We start from the raw sequence: 24,000 nt of genomic DNA, 5'->3' as shown, positions 1-24,000 counted from the left end.
ACGCAGAACTACCTTGTCTGAATGGAAAATCAGATAAGGAGAATGACAATGTAAGGCAGATAACTCTGAGACTCTTCGAGCCGAGGAAATAGCCATCAAAAACAGAACTTTCCAAGATAAAAGTTTAATATCAATGGAATAAAGGGGTTCAAACGGAACTCCTTGAAGAACTTTAAGAACCAAGTTTAAGCTCCACGGAGGAGCAACAGTTTTAAACACAGGCTTAATCCTAGCCAAAGCCTGACAAAAAGCCTGGACGTCTGGAACCTCTGCCAGACGCTTGTGCAAAAGAATAGACAGAGCAGAGATCTGTCCTTTTAACGAACTAGCTGATAAGCCTTTTTCCAAACCCTCTTGGAGAAAGGACAATATCCTAGGAATCCTAACCTTACTCCATGAGTAACTCTTGGATTCGCACCAATAAAGGTATTTACGCCATATCTTATGGTAGATTTTCCTGGTAACAGGCTTTCGTGCCTGTATTAAGGTATCAATAACTGACTCGGAGAAGCCACGCTTTGATAGAATCAAGCGTTCAATCTCCATGCAGTCAGTCTCAGAGAAATTAGATTTGGATGATTGAAAGGACCTTGTATTAGAAGGTCTTGCCTCAGAGGTAGAGTCCATGGTGGACAGGATGACATGTCCACTAGGTCTGCATACCAGGTCCTGCGTGGCCACGCAGGCGCTATCAGAATCACTGATGCTCTCTCCTGTTTGATCTTGGCAATCAGTCGAGGGAGCAGAGGAAACGGTGGAAACACATAAGCCAGGTTGAAGAACCAAGGAGCTGCTAGAGCATCTATCAGCGTCGCTCCCGGGTCCCTGGACCTGGATCCGTAACGAGGAAGCTTGGCGTTCTGGTGAGACGCCATGAGATCCAGTTCTGGTTTGCCCCAACGATGGACCAGTTGAGCAAACACCTCCGGATGGAGTTCCCACTCCCCCGGATGAAAAGTCTGATGACTTAGAAAATCTGCCTCCCAGTTCTCCACGCCTGGGATGTGGATTGCTGACAAGTGGCAAGAGTGAGACTCTGCCCAGCGAATTATCTTTGAGAATTCTAACATCGCTAGGGAACTCCTGGTTCCCCCTTGATGGTTGATGTAAGCCACAGTCGTGATATTGTCCGACTGAAATCTGATGAACCTCAGTGTTGCTAACTGAGGCCAAGCTAGAAGAGCATTGAATATTGCTCTTAACTCCAGAATATTTATTGGGAGGAGTTTCTCCTCCTGAGTCCACGATCCCTGAGCCTTCAGGGAATTCCAGACTGCGCCCCAGCCTAGAAGGCTGGCATCTGTTGTTACAATCGTACAATCTGGCCTGCGAAAGGTCATACCCTTGGACAGATGGACCCGAGATAGCCACCAGAGAAGAGAATCTCTGGTCTCTTGATCCAGATTTAGTAGAGGGGACAAATCTGAGTAATCCCCATTCCACTGACCTAGCATGCACAATTGCAGCGGTCTGAGATGCAGGCGCGCAAATGGCACTATGTCCATTGCCGCTACCATTAAGCCGATTACTTCCATGCACTGAGCCACTGACGGGCGTGGAATGGAATGAAGGACACGGCAAGCATTTAAAAGTTTTGATAACCTGGCCTCCGTCAGGTAAATTTTCATTTCTACAGAATCTATCAGAGTCCCTAGGAAGGAGACTCTTGTGAGTGGTGATAGAGAACTCTTTTCCACGTTCACCTTCCACCCATGCGACCTCAGAAATGCCAGAACTATCTCTGTATGAGACTTGGCAATTTGAAAGCTTGACGCCTGTATCAGGATGTCGTCTAGATACGGAGCCACCGCTATGCCTCGCGGTCTTAGAACCGCCAGAAGTGAGCCCAGAACCTTTGTAAAGATTCTCGGGGCCATAGCCAACCCGAAGGGGAGAGCTACAAATTGGTAATGCCTGTCTAGAAAGGCAAATCTTAGTAACCGATGATGATCTTTGTGAATCGGTATGTGAAGGTAGGCATCCTTTAAGTCCACTATGGTCATGCACTGACCCTCTTGGATCATGGGTAGGATGGTCCGAATAGTTTCCATTTTGAATGATGGAACTCTTAGGAATTTGTTTAAGATCTTTAGGTCCAAAATTGGTCTGAAGGTACCCTCTTTCTTGGGAACCACGAACAGATTTGAATAAAATCCCTGTCCTTGTTCCGTCCGCGGAACTGGGTGGATCACCCCCATTACTAGGAGGTCTTGTACACAGCGTAGGAATGCCTCTTTCTTTATCTGGTTTTCTGATAACCTTAAAGATGAAATCTCCCTTGAGGAGGAGAAGCCTTGAAGTCCAGAAGATATCCCTGAGATATGATCTCCAACGCCCAGGGATCCTGGACATCTCTTGCCCACGCCTGGGCGAAGAGAGAAAGTCTGCCCCCCACTAGATCCGTTTCCGGATAGGGGGCCGTTCCTTCATGCTGTCTTGGGGGCAGTAGCAGGTTTTCTGGCCTGCTTGCCCTTGTTCCAGGACTGGTTAGGTTTCCAGGCCTGTCTGAAATGAGCAACAGTTCCTCCCTGTTTTGGAGTGGAGGAAGTTGATGCTGCTCCTGCCTTGAAATTTCGAAAGGCACGAAAATTAGACTGTTTGGCCTTTGATTTGGCCCTGTCCTGAGGAAGGGTATGCCCCTTACCTCCAGTAATGTCAGCAATAATTTCCTTCAAGCCGGGCCCGAATAAGGTCTGCCCCTTGAAAGGGATATTAAGTAATTTAGATTTAGAAGTCACGTCAGCTGACCAGGATTTAAGCCATAGCGCCCTCCGCGCCTGGATGGCGAATCCGGAGTTCTTAGCCGTTAGTTTAGTCAAATGTACAATGGCATCAGAAACAAATGAGTTAGCTAGCTTAAGTGATTTAAGCTTGTCCATAATTTCATCCAATGGAGCTGTGTGAATGGCCTCTTCCAGAGACTCAAACCAGAATGCCGCAGCAGCAGTGACAGGCGCAATGCATGCAAGGGGCTGCAGGATAAAACCTTGTTGAAAAAACATTTTCTTAAGGTAACCTTCTAATTTTTTATCCATTGGATCCGAAAAAGCACAACTATCCTCAACCGGGATAGTGGTACGCTTTGCTAAAGTAGAAACTGCTCCCTCCACCTTAGGGACCGTCTGCCATAAGTCCCGTGTAGTGGCGTCTATTGGAAACATTTTTCTAAATATAGGAGGCGGGGAAAAGGGCACACCGGGTCTATCCCACTCCTTGCTAATAATTTCTGTAAGCCTTTTAGGTATAGGGAAAACATCAGTACACACCGGTACCGCATAGTATCTATCCAGCCTACACAATTTCTCTGGAATTGCAACTGTGTTACAGTCGTTCAGAGCAGCTAAAACCTCCCCAAGCAATACATGGAGGTTCTCAAGCTTAAATTTAAAATTAGAGATCTCTGAATCAGGTTTCCCCGGATCAGATCCGTCACCCACAGAATGAAGCTCTCCATCCTCATGTTCTGCAAACTGTGACGCAGTATCAGACATGGCTCTTACAGCACCAGCGCGCTCTGCATCTCTCCTAATCCCAGAGCTATCACGCTTGCCTCTCAATTCTGGCAATCTAGATAATACTTCTGACAGGGTATTATTCATGATTGTAGCCATGTCCTGTAAAGTAATTGCTATGGGCGTCTCTGATGTACTTGGCGCCATAATAGCATGCGCCCCCTGAGCGGGAGGCGAAGGTACTGACACGTGAGGAGAGTTAGTCGGCATAACTTCCCCCTCGTCGTCTGGTGATAATTCTTTTATAGATAAAGACTGACCTTTATTATTTAAAGTGAAATCAATACATTTAGTACACATATTCCTATGGGGCTCCACACTGGCTTTCAAACATAATGAACAAGTAGATTCATCTATGTCAGACATGTTTAAACAGACTAGCAATAAGACTGGCAAGCTTGAAAAACACTTCACAATAAGTTTACAAGCAATATAAAAAACGCTACTGCGCCTTTAAGAAGCACAAAACCTGTCTCAAGTTGAAATAACAATGAACCAAAGCAGTTATACCAACCAAATTTTCACAGTAAATGTAGTAAGTCAGCAGAGCATTGCACCCACTTGCAAATGGATGATTAACCCCTTAATACCCAAAACGGATAAACAATAGAGAAAAACGTTTTTTAAAACAGTCAAACACACTGTCACAGCTCTGCTGTGACTGATTACCTCCCTCAATATGACTTTTGAAGCCTTTTGAGCCCTCTAGAGAAGTCCTGGATAATGCAGGAAGAAGCAGGAAGTCTGAGTCTGAATTTTTACTGCGCAAAAAAGCGTCAAATAGGCCCCTCCCACTCATATTACAACAGTGGGAAGCCTCAGTTAACTGTTTCTATGCAGAAATTAAGCCAGCCATGTGGAAAAATTATGCCCCAATAAGTTTTATCACCAAATGTACGTTAAAAAACGATTAAACATGCCAGCAAACGTTTTAAAACACATTTTTTGAAGAGTATATATCTCTATTAATAAGCCTGATACCAGTCGCTTTCACTGCATTTAAGGCTTTACTTACATTACTTCAGTATCAGCAGCATTTTCTTAGTCAATTCCATTCCTTAGAAAAATATTTTACTGCACATACCTTAGTTGCAGGAAAACCTGCACGCCATTCCCTCTCTGAAGTTACCTCACTCCTCAGAATGTGTGAGAACAGCAAGTGGATCTTAGTTACTTCTGCTAAGATCATAGAAAACGCAGGCAGATTCTTCTTCCAAATACTGCCTGAGAAAAAACAGCACACTCCGGTGCCATTTAAAAATAACAAACTTTTGATTGAAGAAATAAACTAAGTATAAAACACCACAGTCCTCTCACGACCTCCATCTATGTTGAGGGTTGCAAGAGAATGACTGGATATGACATGTGAGGGGAGGAGCTATATAGCAGCTCTGCTGTGGGTGATCCTCTTGCAACTTCCTGTTGGGAAGGGAATATATCCCACAAGTAATGGATGATCCGTGGACTGGATACACTTAACAAGAGAAATATGCAGAGGGGAGAAATAAGTATAATCATGAGAATAAGGAAAGAGAGAGCAAAGATGGAGAAAGGAAGTAAAAAATAAATTAGAAATCTATTGATCGACAGAAGAAACCCAGGAGATATAGAGGGAGAGAGAGAAAAAGAGAGAGATAAATGATAGAGGCTGAAAGCTAGAAGGAACTGGATGTAGAGTTGACTAACATGTTTGTTTTTTACAGTCGTTGGGAACAAAATTTAATATAAAGGTGTCTGGAAAAGGAAAAGCAACCCTGACAGTGAGTATTTAAGATTCAACTAATCACATTACAGTTTGCCTCTTCAGTTTCCCAGAATCCATTGAGTTAATGCCTTATACAACATCCACAGATAAACCAACGCATTTTGCTACGTACATTCTCAGAATCCTAATAATTACACACCAACCTCATCCTCCATTGAGCTGGCACAACTACAAATTATTATCCTTTATTAAATTAGCATCTATAAATTATTATCCTCCACTAACACAGCAACATAAATAAGTCAACATCCATAGAGTTGATACAACCACCCATCATCATCCTCTGCTAAGACAACACACAGCCCTAATGTCACCCTCCCCTCATTTGATACAACTTTGCCCTCTTTTATTCATAAGTGGTCGAATCTGTGCATGCCCAACCCCTTTCTCTTTTGATTAAAGAGCTTGTATGTTGCTCCCAAACCTTTTTATACCTTTCATATAATTATATATTTTCTTGTTTACTTTTATTTGATCATTAACACAATTAAGTAATTTGAGTGTCCTCTATTTTCAGGTTCTAAAACAATATAATGTTATGCAGACTGAGAACTCAACTTGTAATGATCTTGGACTTGAGGTGAAAGTGAGTGGAGATGACACTGCAAGTAAGTTATCTTATCAAACTGCCTTTCTGTCAACTATCTCTCCACTTTACATTCTTTAAATTCTTTATTTTCTACTAACATAATTTTATTACGTACCTACCTCTATTTTTTGTCTTAAAGGGACAGTATTATTATTATTATCGTTTATTTGTATGGCGTCACAACATTCTGTAGCACTAGGTACAGAGATAGGTCTATGCAATGACAAAGATTTCTGATAAGATACAAAAAACATAACAGACAACAATACGAGCACAGAAGGAAGAGGGTCTTTCTCTGAAGAGCTTATAGTCTACAGGTTCAGGGTGCAGTGACAGAAGGTTTGAGGCAGCTTGTCATGTGGATTGTAGTTGCAGCAGTCAGTCAAGGCAGTTTAAGATTTATTTTGGGTATGATGAAACACAGAGAGTGTCTGAAGCTGTACAAGGTCTGTTGGTGCGGGGTAGAGAGTTCCAAAAGACAAGAGCAGCTTATGAGAAGTCTTGATGGTGATAGAGGGATGTAGAGATATTAGGATTGGAGAGACGTAAGTCAGAGGTTGATCAAAGTGAACGGGTTGGGGAATATTTAGATATGAGAGCGGATCTAGTTCTTTGTATAATGTTTGAAAATAATCTGTCCATATGTCACCATCTTGGAATGGAATATGCCCAGTGGCTTTTGAGGTGAATTTTTTCCACAAGCTCCAAAAGGAATTATTATCTGTTGATTCTTGAATTTGGGAGAGTGTTTTATTTAGGTGGTTTATTTTCTTGCGTTTAAGGATAGTTTTAGTTTACGTTTATATGTGCACCTCAGATCCTCTCGCAGCGGTTCTCTGCGTTTAAGGTTTGATCATTTTCTCACCTCAAGTCTTAAGGCTGCGCATTCTTTATCAAACCAATCATTTTTATTGTTATTTTTCCTGTGTCTTTTGTCTCACAGTTTAAGAGATTTGTTTTCCGCTCTATGGAGAATAGTTGTTAAATCAATTGTTGCTTTATTTGTGTCATATGGAGTATAACTGTAGCTTCTATTAATGAAAGCATTAATTTGATTAATTATCTCCTCAGTTTCCAAGCTGTTCATAAAGATTTCCTTACTTTGTTGGGACCACAGGTAATTAGGGGGCATTCTGTACAGATGTTTCCTGGCTTTCCATGTTGGGATTTTCTTTGAACTATTGATGTGTATGACAGTTTGGTTATGGTCTGATAGGTAGGACTGGGGTCTTACGATCAGCGAACTGATCTTTCTGATGTCCAGGTCAGTTATCACATAGTCAATGACACTTTTACCACTTGATGAGTTAAATGTAAAACTTCCCAGCCTGTCTCCAGTTACCCTTCCATTTACAATGCACAGACCTAGGCCTCTAGTTATCAAGGTCTGGCGGACCTGATCCGACACTGCGGATCAGGTCCGCCAGACCTCACTGAATATGGCGAGCAAGAGCTGCTGGTGCAACGCCGCCCCCTGCAGACTCAGGGGGTGTCAATCAACCCGATCGTACTCGATCGGGTTGATTTCCGGCAATGTGTGTCCGCCTGCTCAGAGCAGGCGGACAGGTTATGGAGCTAACTGCTGTTTCTGGCGAGTCTGATGACTCGCCAGAAACAGCGGCCATCAAGCTCCATACAGAGCTTGATACATATGCCCCCTAATCTTTTACAAACATCAAGGAGTTTTTTCCCATGTGTGTTTATTATTTTATCATAGCTGTTTCTCTGAGTGTCCATCAGGGTGTCAACATTCATCTAAATATATGTTTATTTCCTTGGCTGGGGGTACAGTCCCTTGCATTGCTTGTATGAGCATTCATGTCTCCGAGTAGCATAATTTGTCCTTTTGTTTGAAAGTTTGAGATCTCTCCCTGCAGTGTATTGAAGTATTCTGGGTCATAATATGGTAATTCCCGTGGTGGAATGTATATGGCACAGAGGTAGAGATTGTGAGATGTCTGTACAAGGTTCTTTGATATTTGTATCCACAGATGTGTTGCACCTTTCTTCACTGGGGTGATAAATGGTTTGAGACTCTCTTTGTATCACACTAATAACCCCCCTGAGAGTCTCCCTCCTTTCTTATCTTTTGTTGTTGCAGGAATTATTAACTCTTTATAGTCCATAGGGCAAGATGATGCTGTGCTTCTATCTTGCCATGTCTCCTGTAACAAGATAATATCATGATTTCTTATATTTTGTTGAAAATCAGGATCTCTGATTTTGTCTCCAAAGGTGGAGGAAGTGAGTCCTTGTATGTTCCAGCTGCTAATTGTGAGACTGTTCATATTGTGTACAGTCTATAGTGTGCTAATTAAGCTTTCAGGCTGTGAGAATTAAAGTTTGTTTGTTGTTTGTTTTCCCTCTTACAGTTCATTTGTGATATCCTGGTTTGTTTCTAAAGCTTTTCATATAGTGCATGGATTAGTTCTCGAATTTCCCTAAGTTCTGAGTCTGCCTGCGTATTTTGCCTTTTATTTCTTTGGAAGTCTCTGTAGTGGGCACTGTATTGGCTGTTGTTAGGAGCCTGTAGGTTCTCCCTGTACCGTCCATTTGAGGGTATCAAGGATCTTTTACTATTATTCCATGTATGTGAGTACCCACTCCAATGTGTAGTTGTTCTATCCCTGTTATTATCGGGGGGGGGGGGGGTCTCTCTAAATGTGAAGTGAGTATGTTGCGCTCCAGTGTTTGGGGTTTGAGCAAAAGCCTTTAGTTGCATATTGATGTTTTGGACAATATTACTGTGCATGTCACTCCTTGGTAATAGGCTAGAAAGTATGAGTTTTGTTAGTGGGAATTTATTTCTTGTGATAGTTATCAGGTCTTCCATTGCATTAATATATTTCTCTGGATCTTGCAGTTCATTTAAGCCAGTGTGGATGATTATATATTTTGGGTTATTAAAATTTGGGTTTAGAATTCTCTCTTTTGCTTTTTCCATGTTTACACATTTGTACTGGAGATCTCTCTTACCAGGGAAGAGGCGCTTTCCATCTAGGTATTTACCATTTGAGTCCATTAAGATGAGAACATCTGTTTCAGGGGTTTGCCTTGTGTGCTCTTCTGGTTTATTTTTTGTAAGATTCTGTAGTGGTTTCTCAGGGATTTCCTTAGTGGCCCCCAGTACACTGGCCAGCTGCTCTGCTTGGTTTTCTGCTCTGACCTGGGCTGTAGTCTGCTGTTGCTTGGCAGGGGGCTGTGTCTGGTCTTTGGGTGGTTTCTCTTGAGCAGACTGGGTCCCTGCTTGTGGTTCTTTCTGCCTTGTTTCTCCCAAGGTCACTGTCGCTGGGTTATGTACTATTTTGTTCTTTTGAAAGTTTGTTGTTGGTCTATGTGGAGTTATGTATTGGTTGCTTGGGTGATTTTCCTGATGGCGTTTCAGTTCTTCCTTGGATTTCTTGAGATCACATTTTAATCTTTCATTGTCAATAATTAGATCAGAGATTTGTGATCTGATTTCCTGGATTTCCTGTTTGTGCTCCTGCTTGATGGTCATGAGCTCTTACTTTACCCATTCTAAGTGATCTTTTTGTGCAAGGTCCTTTTTTGTTGATTCACGGAACTCTGCAAAATCTCTTTCTAGTGAGGCCAAACAGTCCCTTAGAGCTTTGTCAGTTATGGGTGATTGTTTCACTGCTTTATTCTGTTTCTCCGTCTGTGGTACCCTTGTATTTTCTGTTGATACAATATCTGATGAGGTTTTATTTAGTTCTTCTTCCCTAATAGCGAGTTCTCTATTCACCAAGCTTTTCTGTTTCAGTGTTTTAAACTGTGTCTCAAATAAATCCAGGCAGGATTCACTTCCTTGTATCATTACTGTGCCGTTATTATATATATATTTATTGTATAAAGCGTATTTTCACAGTCTTCTCCATCATGTACAATTATCTGTCTTCCATTCCCATTTCCCTTTTTTTGAATGTTAATAAAGTTTTCTCGTAAGGTTTGGTGCCAGGCATCTTTTTGCTCTGTATGAAATAATAAGTTGGTTTCATGCTTTTTTTGGTCTCTATAAGAATAATCAGCGATAAGTAGTTCAGGGTTGTTTTCTTTAAATCCTTTTTGGGCTGCTCCAGTTTTGAGGTCCTCTGGGTATATAATTTCGTAGCACTTGGTACAAAGTAATCCAGGGTCTTGCTGTTCCCGGGGTTCATTTTCTGTGCAGTATTATTGCTTAGATATTCAAAATAGTAAAAGTGATATAAACCAGCTATAATATTCAAACATATTGTATTTCGGTAACCTTTAGATCTTGTTAGTATTTAATTTGCATTCTAAGCAGTAGAAAACTCGTTTCCATGCATTTAAAGGACCTGATGCTTCTCTTGTCCCAGGGTATAGAGGTGGTAGTAGTATTTAGTTGAGACTTTTACTTTCTCTATGAGTAGATTCCAGGTTTTCCAAGTAGAAATAGAATTGTATTGTATTATATCCAGTAAAAAATCTGAAAGTTACCTTAATTCTCACAACCTGTAGCTTAGAAGTTCAGCAGCATCTTGTTTTCATCGTCAAATTTATAATCCTGTATTATCTCCAAAAAGATTGTATTCCAAAGTCTCTCTGTGCTCTAGTATACTAGTTACCTCTGCAGTGGATATCTCTCTCACCTGTGTGACTGATCTTTCGCCTGTGTTGCTCTATCTCTCTCTCTCTCTCTCTCTCTCTACCTTGTCTCTATGTGTCCAACCTCTGTCTCTCCCTCTCTCTCTCTACCTTGTCTCTATCTGTACAACCTCTGTCCCTCCTTCTCTCTCTCTCTCTACCTTGTCTCTATCTGTACAACCTCTGTCTCTCCCTCTCGCTCTCTCTCTCTGCCTTGTCTCTATCTGTACAACCTCTGTCTCTCCCCCTCTCTCTCTACCTTGTCTCTATCTGTACAACCTCTGTCTCTCCCTTTCTCTCTCTACCCTGTCTCTATCTGTACAACCTCTGTCTCTCCCTCTCTACCTTGTCTCTATCTGTACAACCTCTCTCTCTCTCTCTCTCTCTCTCTCTCTCTACCTTGTCTCTATCTGTACAACCTCTGTCTCTCTTCTTCTCTCACTTTCTCTCTACCTTGGGGTAGATTTATTAAATGGCGGGCGGACATGATATGCTGTTGGCGGGCTTGTGCAATGCCGCACCCTGCACATTCACGGTCAATCGGACGCTAACAGGGGCTCTTACTCTCTCTACCTTGTCTCTATCTGTACAACCTCTGTCTCTCTTCCTTTCTCTCTCTCTCTCTCTCTCTCTCTACCTTGTCTCTATCTATACAACCTCTGTCTCTCTTCCTCTCTCTCTCTCTCTCTCTCTCTCTCTACCTTGTCTCTATCTATACAACCTCTGTCTCACTTCCTCTCTCTCTCTCTCTCTACTTTTATAACCTGTCTCTCCTCCTCTCTCTCTCCCTCTCTCTCTTTCCTTTGTCTCTATCTGTACAACCTCTGTCTCTCTCTCCCTTGTCTCTATCTGTACAACCTCTGTCTCTCCCTCTCTCACTCTACCTTGTCTCTATCGGTACAACCTCTGTCTCTCTTCTTCTCTCACTATCTCTCTACCTTGTCCCTATCTGTACAACCCCTGTCTCTCTTCCTCTCTCACTCTCTTCCTCTCTCTCTCCCTTGTCTCTATCTGTACAACCTCTGTCTCTCTTCTTCTCTCACTTTCTCTCTACCATGTCTCTATCTGTACAACCTCTGTCTCTCTTCTTCTCTCTCTCTCTTTCTCTCTCTCCCTTGTCTCTATCTGTACAACCTCTGTCTCTCCCTCTCTCACTCTACCTTGTCTCTATCTGTACAACCTCTGTCTCTCTTCTTCTCTCTCTCTTTCACTCTCTCCCTTGTCTCTATCTGTACAACCTCTGTCTCTCTTCCTCTCTGTTTATTTCATACTCCTGAGTATCTCATTCTCATCCCCCTCTTATTTCTGATTCTGTCTCTCATTTTCAGCAATGATGTGTGTTACTGTTCAATGTGTCTCCCCTGTGTATTTTTTTAGCCAAAGACGACAACGATTATAATTATGATTACGGTGATGACGGTGAGGGTGACAGTGCTGATGAACCCAGAGGAGCCATTGAATGGCACGACCTGAGAAAGAGAGCACGGAGAGAGGTCTCTCAACCCAAAGAGAAGGAAGTGAAAGTTTCCTATGAAGTGTGTATATGGTAAGTGTGATATCAGCTGTACAGAGCTGGAGGTTACAGAACTTAAAGGGTCATAAAACCCCATGTTTTGTAATGATTCGGATAGAGCATATGTTGTTAAACTACATTACAGTTTACTTCTTGTAACAAGGTTGCTTCATTCTCTTAACATCCTTTGTTGGAGGAGCACCCAGGCACTACTGGGAACTAGCAGAACACATAAGTAAACCAATAACAAGAGGTTTATATGTGCAACCACCAATTAGCAACTAGTATCCTTGCTCATGAGCCTACCTACGTATGGTTTTCAACAAAGCATACCCAGAGATCTAAGCAGATTAGATAACTAAAATTAGTTGGAAAGTTGTTTAAAATTGTATTCCCTATCTGAATAATAAAGGAAAAGTTTGGGGATTTGTGTCCCTTTAAGCAATTGTCCTGAAATAAATTAGTAGGCACCTGGAAGAGCAGTTATCAGGGTGCCCAGATTAAAGGGATACTCCAGCCAAACCTAAAATGCGCATCAGTTTATTTTGATTTTGAATAGGAGCATTTTTGCAATAAAACTATATTACCAAAAATGATTTGGTAAAAGCATCACCTGCATGGAGAGAAATTCTGCAAAATTTCAGTTTTTGAGCATTATATTGTAATTTTTTTATTTATTTTGCAGTTCTGAAATACTTTGAGGGACCTCAGAGTCCTGACGAGACGTCTTACATAATCTAGCCACACCAGAGAGCTTTAGATCATTGAGCCCTTAGTGAGAGCCCTGTTTTCAGCAAGTGGAGCATATTTAGGTATGCTCAGTGCAACAACATTTTAAACAGCATGTTTGCTCATACCATACAATACAAGTATGAGGCCAACTTGGCAGTGCTTTATTAGACAGCTATGAGTTACTGCAGAGAGGAATGTGAATAGCGCTACTGGACAGAATAAATGTATCTAATGATTTTCACCATTAAAGTCTATGGGGATTATTGTAGCTAAATCCTTTTATACATTATTCTAAAGAATTGTGATCTAACACCTATTTATTTAACCCCATCAGAACAGCAATGCATGACAGGTGAGTCAATGACAAGAGGCTTATATTAGTAGCCACCAATCACCAGCTAGCTCCCTTCCAGTAGTGCACTGCTGCTTCAGAGCCTACTTAGGTATGCTTTCCAGCAAAGGTTAAAGAGAGAACAAAGTGTATTTGATACCAGAAGTAAAGTGAAATGTATCTAAAAAATGCAAGTTTACTTTTGCCTTGATGTCCCTTTAACTATGTATTTAACTCCTTTACAGAGATTAAATACATAGGTATATTCATCCAACAGTGCACTGTAAAAATCTAGTGCTGGGTTTAGCAACTGTGGCCCTCCAGAGCTTTTGAAACTACATTTCCCATGATGCTCAGCCTGCTGCTGGCTGAGCATCATGGGAAATGTAGTTCCAAAACCTCTGGAGGTCCAAAGTTGATAACCCATGGGATTTCTTATTGCAGTTTTATAGTTTTTGTGGTTGATTAAATAATTTCTGCACTGTATCATTACATACACATCTATACTCAAGCAGCATATGGATACATGATATATAAACTTATGAGAAACACTGCACCTATCCTTAGCATTGCACATCATATAACAAATCTAGCTTGTGAACACTAGTAAAATGTTAGATGTGATTTAGTTCCTTACAAATGTAATTCAGTTCTTGTCTCTCCTATTCAGGAAGAAGCTTCATGCTAAAGTGTCTGGAATGGCTATTGTGGATATCACTATGCTGAGCGGATTTGTACCCAACGCAGAGGATCTGTACAAGGTGACTTCTTAATATCAGAAAGGGAGATGCACATTTAGACCGAGATTACAAGTGTAGCGTAGAAATGGTAGCGCTATGGTACACTAACATCGCTAGAGGGCATAGCGTTTCTATTTTTTTACTTCCATATTACAACTTCAGAGCAAAATGTAAGTGCTTGAGCGGAAGCGCAGGGAGCACTAAAACCTGTAGGTCGGATAGCACAGGTGCGCTAAACATAACAGGTTTCTATATGGTGCGCTAAAAAAGTTAGGTCCTGGCTATCACTCTATGGTCAAGATTTATTAAGTGTTGAGTGGACATGATTTGCTATAGCGACATTCTGGTGAAATGCTTGTGCAATGCCACCCCTGCTCACTGGCATCCAATCGGCTGCTAGCCGGGGCTGTCAATCATCCCAATTGTATTGTATCTGGATGATTTCAATCCGTCACCTGAAACGACCGCTGCTTCTTAACTTCCATTCCAGGCGAGCCTGAAACGTTGGACCTCTGAAGTAGCGTCCACAGCTTAATAAATGGAGCCCTATCCCTTAACCTGAAGTTTAAATAGTTCTTCCCAAATATTCAATAATGTTGTGATATTTATATAACACATAACTCACCACTTGTAATATGAGGAACGATAGCGCTCCCTGCACAATCTACTGAAAGCATAGGGTGCACTAAAAAATATGTCGGCCGTAGTAACAATCTCTGGTAAAACTTTTAACCATTTACTTAAAATACCAGATTGAGCATTATTCTTAGTGTAGGGTTACAGGGACACTAAACTCAATTTTTTTCTTTCATGATTCAGATAGAAAGTGGCTTAACATTGCATGCTCTAAATGACTCCTTTTATCATTTTTTCTTTGTTCTCTTGCTATCTTTATTTAAAAAGCAGGAATGTGATGCATAGGAGCCGTCCCATTTTTGGTTAAGAACCTGGGTTATGCTTGCTTATTGGTGGGTAAATGTAAGCCTGAAATAAGCAAGCGCTATCCATGGTGCTGAACCTAAAATGGGCTGGCTGCTAAGATTTACATTCCTGCTTTTAAGATAGCAAGAGAACAAAGAAAAATTGATAATAGGAGTAAATTAGAAAGTTGCTTAAAATGTAATGCTCTATCTGAATCATGCAAGTAAAAAATTGGGTTCACTTTCCCTTTAAGGATAGAGCATCCTGTTTTATAAAATAATTAAGAGATTATCTGTTTTTCTGTCTGGAACCAGTTGAGCAGAGAATGGGTAGCAGGAACCAGTTTGAATAGTAGAATGATAATCCGTAAACAGACCAGAGGTCAGAACCAGAAGAGACGTCCAGAACCAAGCATCAGAACAGGAGGATATAACAGGTGCAAAAGCCAGGGTACAGTTCCAAAGTTCATAAGCCAGAAAATCATACCACAAATATTGTATTATAGACCGGATGCGTAAGACAGAATCTTTGCTAGGGTCAATATCTGAGGAATAGGCAAGGAACAAGAATGCTTCAGTCTACATATGAATAGCCAAGAACTGAGAGGAAATCTTAGATGACCTTTTAACACCACTCAGGCTTGGCAATAGGAACAAGGCCAGGGTCACTTCAGAATGAAAAAGGTATAAAGAGTGCTAAGAATAGTGCACAAGCTTAGTTAAAAATGCAGTCCAGACAAAAGAGTATCCAGTAAGCTCATTGCTGCAACATTACTTAGCACAATCCCTGGCTCTTATAACAGCAGATCTCCTTCTCATGGGTTATCTGCCAACTCCATCCTCCATAATGGTGCAGCACCTAGCGTGCTGCAACAACGTGCCCGCGGTAAGTATAGCACTGCTCTGACTAACAGCTATCAGTAGTGCTCCACTTGTAATCTAGGTCTCAGGGTCTCAGATGCATATAATGCATTATACACATAAAAGCAAATGTGCAGAGATCTGTTGTATGTTAGATTAAAAGAACAATTCAAAATGTAATTCTCCATAAAATGTTTAATTATGTATAGTATAAAAAACTTATAATGCACATACAGCTAGATTATGAGTAATGCGCGCTATAGGGAAATTAACAAACGCAACAAAAGCTGCGTTATTTAACCCCCTATAGTGCAGTCATTACAAGCTTTTAAAAACCCAGCTTGTGCGTGCAATATGGTGCTTTTAAGTTCCATACCGCACCAAAAACAAGCTCTGTTTTGACGTGCTCGTGCACTCTTTCCCCATAGACATCAATGGGGAGAGCGGGTCAGAAAAAAGTCTAACACCTGCGATCGCGGAATAAAAATCTCTGTAACGCAGCCCCATTGATGTCTATGGGGAAAAAAACCTAACGTGTAAACCTAACACCCTAACATAAACCCCGAGTCTAAACACCCCTAATCTGCCCCCATTGACATTGCCGGCACCTACATAATGTTATTAACCCCTGATCTGCCGCCCCCAATATCGCCGCCACCTAAATAAAACTATTAACCCCTAATCTGCCGCTCCCGATATCGCCACCACTATACTAAAGTTATTAACCCCTATTCCCCTGTACCCCAACATCGCCCACACTATAATAAATCTATTAACCCCTATTCCGCCGCTCCCTGACATCGCCGCAACTAAATAAAGCTATTAACCCCTAAACCTCTGGCCTCCCACATCACTACCACTAAATAAATCTATTAACCCCTAAACCGCCAGCCCCCACATCGCAAAAATTTAAATTAAACAATTTACCCATACCAATAAACCTAACCCTAACACCCCTAACATAATTACAATAAAGCTAAATTAAACTTACAATTATTAACTAAATAATACCTATTTAAAACTAAATACATACTTATCTGGGAAATAAAACCTAAGCTAGCTACAGTATAACTAATAGTTATATTGTATCTAGCTTAGGTTTTATTTTTATTTCACAGATAAGTTTGTATTTATTTTAACTAGGTAGAATAGTTACTAAATAGTTATTAACTATTTACTAACTACCTAGTTAAAATAAATACAAAATTACCTGTGAAATAAAACCTAAAAACCTGAAATTACAAAAAATAAAAAAACACTAAAATCACAAAAAATAAAAAACCTACCATTACAAAAAAAAAAAGAAATTATCCAAAAAAAATAAAAATTATTCCTATTCTAATACGCTTTAATAAAAAAAACACCCCAACATAAAAAGCCTAATCACGAATAAACTATCAAGGGCCCTTAAAAGGGCCTTTTGGGGGCCCTTAAAAGGGCCTTTTGTAGGGCATTGCCCTAAAGTTAACAGCTCTTTTGCTACAAAAACAAACACCCCCTAACAGTATACAAACCCCCACCCCCCCAAACCCACAAAATAAAGATAAAGTAAAACCTTATCTACCTATTGCCCTGAAAAGAGCATTTGTATGGGCATTGCCCTTAAAAGGGCATTCAGCTCTTTTGCTGCCCAAGCCCTAATCTAAAAATAAAAACCCACCCCAAAACAAGCAACAAAATTACACAAAATAACAAACAAATTATCAAAAATAATAAAAAATTATTCCTATTCTAATACCCATTTAAAAAAAACACCCCAAAATAAAAAACCTAATCTAAAATAAACTACCAAGAGCCCTTAAAAGGGCCTTTTGTAGGGCATTGCCCTAAAGCTATCAGCTCTTTTTCTGAAGAAAAAAAATAAAATACAAATACCCACTAATATTACAAACCCCCACCCCCCCCCCAAACCCACAAAATAAAATAAAAACTATCTAAAAAAACCTAAGCTACCCATTGCCCTGAAAAGGGCATTTGTATGGGTATTGGCCTTAAAAGGGCATTTAGCTCTTTTGCTGCCCAAACCCTAATCTAAAAAACCCTTAAAAAAAGCCTAACACTAACCCCCGTCGATCCACTTACAGTTTTTGAAGTCCTGCTTGAACGATCTTCATCCCGGCGGCGAAGTCCTTATCCAAGCAGCGAGAAGTCTTCATCCAGGCGGCCTCTTCAATCTTCATCCAGGTGGCATAAAAGGGCATTTAGCTCTTTTGCTGCTCAAACCCTAATCTAAAAAACCCATAAAAAAAAGCCTAACACTAACCCCCAACGATTCACTTACAGTTTTTGAAGTCCCGCTTGAACGATCTTCATCCCGGCGGCAAAGTCCTTAACCAAGCGTTGAGAAGTCTTCATCCAGGCGGCCTCTTCAATCTTCATCCAGGCGGCGTCTTCTATATTGATCCCGGCAGCGTGGAGCGGGTCCATCCTGAAGACATCCGGCGCCGATCATCCTTTTCATACGGTCGCTGCTGTACACTGAATTTTCAAAGCAAGGGAGCCGTTTCAAGATGGCATCCCTTGCATTCCAATTGGCTGAAAATTTTGAATCAGCCAATAGGAATTAGAGCTGCTAAAATCCTATTGGCTGTTCAAATCAGCCAATAGGATTTAAGCAGCTCTCATTCTATTAGCTGATTCAAATCAACCAATAGAATGAGAGCTGCTTAAATCCTATCCTATATTAGTTTAATTGTTAGTTTAAACTTAGTTTTTTTAATTTGACAGGTAAATTTTAATTTAATTTAAGATAGGGAAATTTTAATTTTAATTTAAAGTTAGGGGGGCGTTAGGTTACTAGTTTAATTTAGTTTATTGCCATGTGGGGGGCTTTCGGTTTAGGGGTTAATAGGTGTATTAAAGTGGCGGACGGCAGATTGGAGTTAATTATATTTAAATAGTGTTTGCGATGCGGGAGGGTGGCGGGTTAGGGGTTAATACGTTTATTATAGTGGTGATGATGTCGGGGAGTGGCGGAATAGGGGTTAATATTTTTTTTAGTTGCTGTGATTGGGAGCGGCAGATTAATAATTTTATTTTAGTGTTTGTGATGCGGGAGGGCCTCAGTTTAGGGGTTAATAGGTAGTTTATGGGTGTTAGTGTACTTTGTAGCAGTTTAGTTATGAGTTTTATGTTACAGCTTTGTTGCATAAAACTCATAACTACTGCTTTTAGATGGCATTAGGGATCTTGTCATTTTAGGCTGTAACGCAGGTTTTTTAGCCTCACCGCAGAACTCGTAATGGCTGTGCTATGGGAATCCCCAAAAACGTAATTTTTACGACTGCGGCACTGACGTTGCTTTACAGGCTAAAAGGCTTGCAGTACACCTATACCGACAAGACTTGTAATGGCTGCGGTGCTGTTTTAACGCTGAAAATGACCATATTTTTAGCGTTAAAAAACGAACACACAACTCGTAATCTACCTGATAATTATTTATTTAATCTCATTTTCCTGAAATGTAACTCTAAAAATTCACGCCTAGATTTAGAGTTCTGCGTTAGGGTTAAAAAGCAGCGTTAACACTAACCCCCTGAAGATCTCCCTACCTTGAGTCGTCTTCACCCAGCCGAGCCGAATTCTTCATCCAAGCGGAGCAAGAAGAGGTCCTCCATCCGGTAGAAGTCTTCATCCAAGCGGAGCAAGAAGAGGTCCTCCATCCAGTAGAAGTGTTCATCCAAGCAGCATCTTCTATCTTCATCCATCTGGAGCGGCAGCATCCTGAAGACCTCAGACGCGGAACATCCATCCTGGCCGACGACTGAACGACGAATGACGGTTCCTTTAAATGATGTCATCCAAGATGACGTCCCTCGAATTCCGATTGGCTGATAGGATTCTATCAGCCAATCGAGAATTAAGGTAGGAAAATTCTGATTGACTGATCCAATCAGCCAATCAGATTGACCTCGCATTCTATTGGCTGTTCCGATCAGCCAATAGAATGCGAGGTCAAGCCGATTGGCTGATTGAATGTGTAGGTAATTTATTTAATTAATGTATTGATAGTGTAGTGTTAGGTGTATTTGTAACTTAGGTTAGGATTTATTTTACAGGTAATTTTGTAATTATTTTAACTAGGTAGCTATTAAATAGTTATTAACTATTTAATAGCTATTGTACCTAGTTAAAATAAATACAAAGTTGCCTGTAAAATAAATATAGATCCTAATATAGCTACAATGTAACTATGAGTTATATTGTAGCTATATTAGGGTTTATTTTATAGGTAAGTATTTAGATTTAAATAGGAATAATTTATTTAATTATAGTAAATTTATTTAGATTAATTTCAATTATATTTAAGTTAGGGGGGTGTTAGGGTTAGACTTAGGTTTAGGGGTTAATAACTTTATTATAGTAGCGGCGACATTGGGGGCTGGAGATTAAGGGTTAATAATTGTAGGTAGGTGGCGGCGATGTTAGGGAGGGCAGATTAGGTGTTAATACAATTTATTATAGTGTTTGCGAGGCGGGAGTGCGGCGGTTTAGGGGTTAATACATTTATTATAGTGGCGGCGAGGTCTGGTCGGCAGATTAGGGGTTAATAAGTGTAGGTAGGTGGTGGCAACGTTGGGGGGGACAGATTAGGGGTTAATAAATATAATGTAGGTGTCAGCGATGTTAGGGGCAGCCGATTAGGGGTTCATAGCGATAATGTAGGTTGCGGCGGTGTCCGGAGCAGCAGATTAGGGGTTAATAATATAATGCAGGGGTCAGCGATAGCGGGGGCGGCAGATTAAGGGTTAATAAGTGTAAGGTTAGGGGTGTTTAGACTCGGGATTCATTTTAGGGTGTCAGGTGTAGACTTAGAAAGTGTTTCCCCATAGGAAACAATGGGGCTGCTTTAGGAGCTGAACGCTGCTTTTTTGCAGGTGTTAGGTTTTTTTTCAGCCAGCTCAGCCCCATTGTTTCCTATGGGGATATCGTGCACGAGCACGTTTTTCTAGCTTACCGCTACCGTAAGCAGCGCTGGTATTGAGGGTTGAAGTGGAGCTAAATTATGCTCAACGCTCCCTTTTCTGAGGCTAACGCAGCCATTTAGACAACTCGTAATACCAGCGTTGGCTTAAGGGTGCGCTGGAAAAAAAAAGCCTCGTTAGCACCGCAGGTCTTTACCGACAAAACTCTAAATCTAGGCGTTAGTTTTTTTCCACTTCCATCCAAAGAGACTGGCGCATATCCCACAAGATCCATAAAACATGCTACATGATTGCTTGATCAGTGCACAAACTCATTTATATTTTTCACTCACTGGTCTGAGCTAGGGCTGCCATTTGTCCAGTATTTAACTGGACAGTCCAGTATTTTAGCAGGTTGTCCATCTTAAATGTCCAGTATTTTTAAAGAACCATGAGTGCCAGCTAAATTTAAAGGGCCTCCTATGCCTCTAAGCATTAGAAATATAGCCCAAAAACACTGCATTTTTGATTATATATGTTAAAAGCAAGCCAAGAAGGGGTTAAATCATTGCTGTGTGTAAGTGCTCATGGCAGTTAAGGGGTTCAAATCACTATTGTGTATGTATGTTACTGACACCTAAGGAGTTAATTGTGTATGTGTGTTACTGACAACTAAGGGGGTAATTGTGTATGTGTGTTACTGGCAACCAAGGGGGTAATTGTGTATGTGTGTTACTGGCAACCAAGGGGGTAATTGTGTATGTGTGTTACTGGCAACCACGGGGGTAATTGTGTATGTGTGTTACTGACAACTAAGGGGGTAATTGTGTATGTGTGTTACTGACAACTAAGGGGGTAATTGTGTATGTGTGTTACTGGCAACTAAGGGGGTAATTGTGTATGTGGGTTACTGACAACCAAGGTGATAAAATGACTACTCAGTTGTGAAAAATATAAACAGTGGAATCAAGCGTGGGGCCTAAGATTGAACTTGGGGGGGGGGGGGGATATTGTGTGACCCCTCCTTTCACCTGTGCCCAATTACCTATAAGTTGTCTTGTATTTGTATGAAGCACAGCTGGCAATCCTAGTCTGAGCAGAGATAAACAGACATTAAAGTCTTTGAGATATACTTTCATTATTTATTTTGTCCCCTTTTCCTGTATTTCCATTCTGAAATTGTGAGCTTTTCAGTTCCTGTTAGAAATGGAAGTGCAGAACACTGTTATATACCACACAGCCATTGGCTGCACACTCTAGTGACCTATTTATAACTGTCTCTAATTGGCCACAGCAGAGGAAGTAACCTAGCTTACAACATGGCAGCTCCCATTGTTTTATAGACACTTGTATGACACAAATTACTCCTCAGCAGAAGCAACATATAACATCTTTAGCTCTCTTCTATTAGGTGTATATTGCAAAAATGCTTAAATTTCAAATTTCAATTTTGACGTTTCTATCCATTTAATGAATTCTGAAGATAGCCTTATGCATATCCCAGAATGCCTTGCCATCGTTGTCCTTACCCCCTCTATTGGAGGTCTATTCCATGAATGATTTATTAATCATCTTTTCTGTAAAAAAAAGAGCTTTCACAGATTACTCAAGAACATTCTATCCCCTGACTTGAGATCATGATCCCTCGATTCTGATAACTAAGATACACAGCAGGCAGAAATGTAACCTTAATTTGAGCCAAACTGGTAGCTGTAAGAGGCGCCAATGGTAAATACTGATGTGCTAAGTAAACAGATGGATAAAGATGTATACAAATCCTTATAGCAAATATGCAACAAATATATCAAAAAGTATCTATAGTGAGATAACTATTGTATCGATTATATAACCAAGCTATTGTTTCAATTATATCGATTATATAGTGACTGTAGTGTCAGTGTAACATACTAACCAAAAATAGCAAACTCAAACAGCAGAGCGTGGCAATAAAGCAATCTAAAGAACCAAAACAATGTATCTGATATGACAATAATACAAAAGTGTCCTATATAAAGGTTAATCCAATTCAGAAGGTAACTCGGATCCCTCGGATCTTTTCCAGATAAGCCCCACCACTAATGCAAAAACTGCACGCGCGAAAAGTTAAGCCCCGCCACTTTTGACAGCTCCAATTGTCAAAAGTGGCGGGGCTTAACTTTTCGCGCGATCCGACAATGTGTAAATAATGTGCGATTACGAGTTCTACGGCAAATTCGGCAATGCGATCTGCACTAAAACCTGGATGTTTTTACTAAAATTTAATTTTTATTTATTTTTTTAACCAACATCGCTGCAATGCAAAATGCACTCACAAACTTACGTCTCCTAGTGATGATGGGAGTTAACTTTTTTTTGTTTCTTTCCAACTTGAGTGAAGCTGCCCTTGAGTTGGCCAGGGCCAGCCCCGTACCTCACTCATCTAGCAACGTCATTATGGGGCCGCCCCGGGCAGTGCTGGCTGACAGGACGTGAGCGCGGGCGGAGGAATAGAGATGTCTCCTGTGTAACATACCAGTATCGCGTGTTATTGTACCCAAACGTCACGCAGCTCATTGCTGAATATCATACATTTAACCCTGTGATAGTCTAGGCAAAACCCATATAACTGCTGCCCCATAACGCAATTACAAGTAGCTACTACAGAGACACGACAGCAGCAACAGTGTAATGCACTAACAGCTTGTATTTCCACTTTTTAAAAATAGTATGAAGTTCATGGCAGCTATATCACTTGCAGAGGCTTTTTTATTTATTTACCAACAGCATCTATAGAAGCTGCAACATAAAAGGTCAAGAAGCAGCATCAGTATCGATTATTTGTTTATAGTTAAAGTTACAAAATAATCTTGCAGGTTCACCTACTTTATGTTCGAGTATTAAGGTAATGACAAAGCAAAGTACAAGTTTCATATCAAGTTTCATATCCTGTTTTTTAGAATGTTTTTTGGGTGGCGGGGCTTAACTTTTTGGCGGGGCTTATCTGGAAAAGATCCGATCCCTCGATTCTGTAGCCCTCTCTAAGCAGCTTTGCAAATAGCTACAGACAGATACATCTAATTATGTGTCTCCTCTATTTGTTTCCTACAGCTGAAAAACAGTTCTGAAAGGTACATCAGCCATTATGAGATCCAGGCTGGAAGACTCCTGCTATACTTTGATGAGGTGAGAAGGAAAAAGTAATCAGAAAAATAGATTCTAACTGAGAACATAAAGCAAATGGTCTGTCTAGTCTGTGGGGTTGTCTGCATACTTAAAGGGACAGTAAAGTGACAATTAAAGCTTGATTCAGATAGAGCATGCAGTTTTAAATTACTTTCCAATTTACATGTGTTATATAATTTGCTTTGTGTTTTGGTATCATTTGTTGAAAAGCATACATAGGTAGGCTCAGGAGAAGCACTGTACTACTGGGAGCCAACTGATGATTGGTGGCTGCAAATACACACACACACACACATATACATACACACACATGCACACAAAGACACACATACTTATACAAATACACACACATATACAAATACACAC

The 24,000-nt window shown here is 40.7% G+C and overlaps 1 protein-coding gene across 1 annotated transcript in view; it reads left to right on the top strand.

The window, feature by feature from the left end:
• LOC128636591 (complement C4-B-like) overlaps nucleotides 1-24,000 on the top strand; it is a 216,847-nt gene that overhangs the window by 171,944 nt on the left and 20,903 nt on the right. The window contains 5 exon segments of the mRNA XM_053689585.1: nucleotides 5,216-5,272; nucleotides 5,795-5,885; nucleotides 11,849-12,017; nucleotides 13,718-13,808; nucleotides 23,560-23,634. Of these exon segments, the coding sequence (XP_053545560.1) occupies nucleotides 5,216-5,272; nucleotides 5,795-5,885; nucleotides 11,849-12,017; nucleotides 13,718-13,808; nucleotides 23,560-23,634 (483 nt within the window).

This window comes from Bombina bombina, chromosome 7 (genome assembly GCF_027579735.1).
Source record: "Bombina bombina isolate aBomBom1 chromosome 7, aBomBom1.pri, whole genome shotgun sequence".
NCBI lineage: Eukaryota > Metazoa > Chordata > Amphibia > Anura > Bombinatoridae > Bombina > Bombina bombina.
The sequence above is the reverse complement of the archived record's forward strand: the minus strand, read 5'-3'. Positions and strand labels throughout refer to the sequence as shown.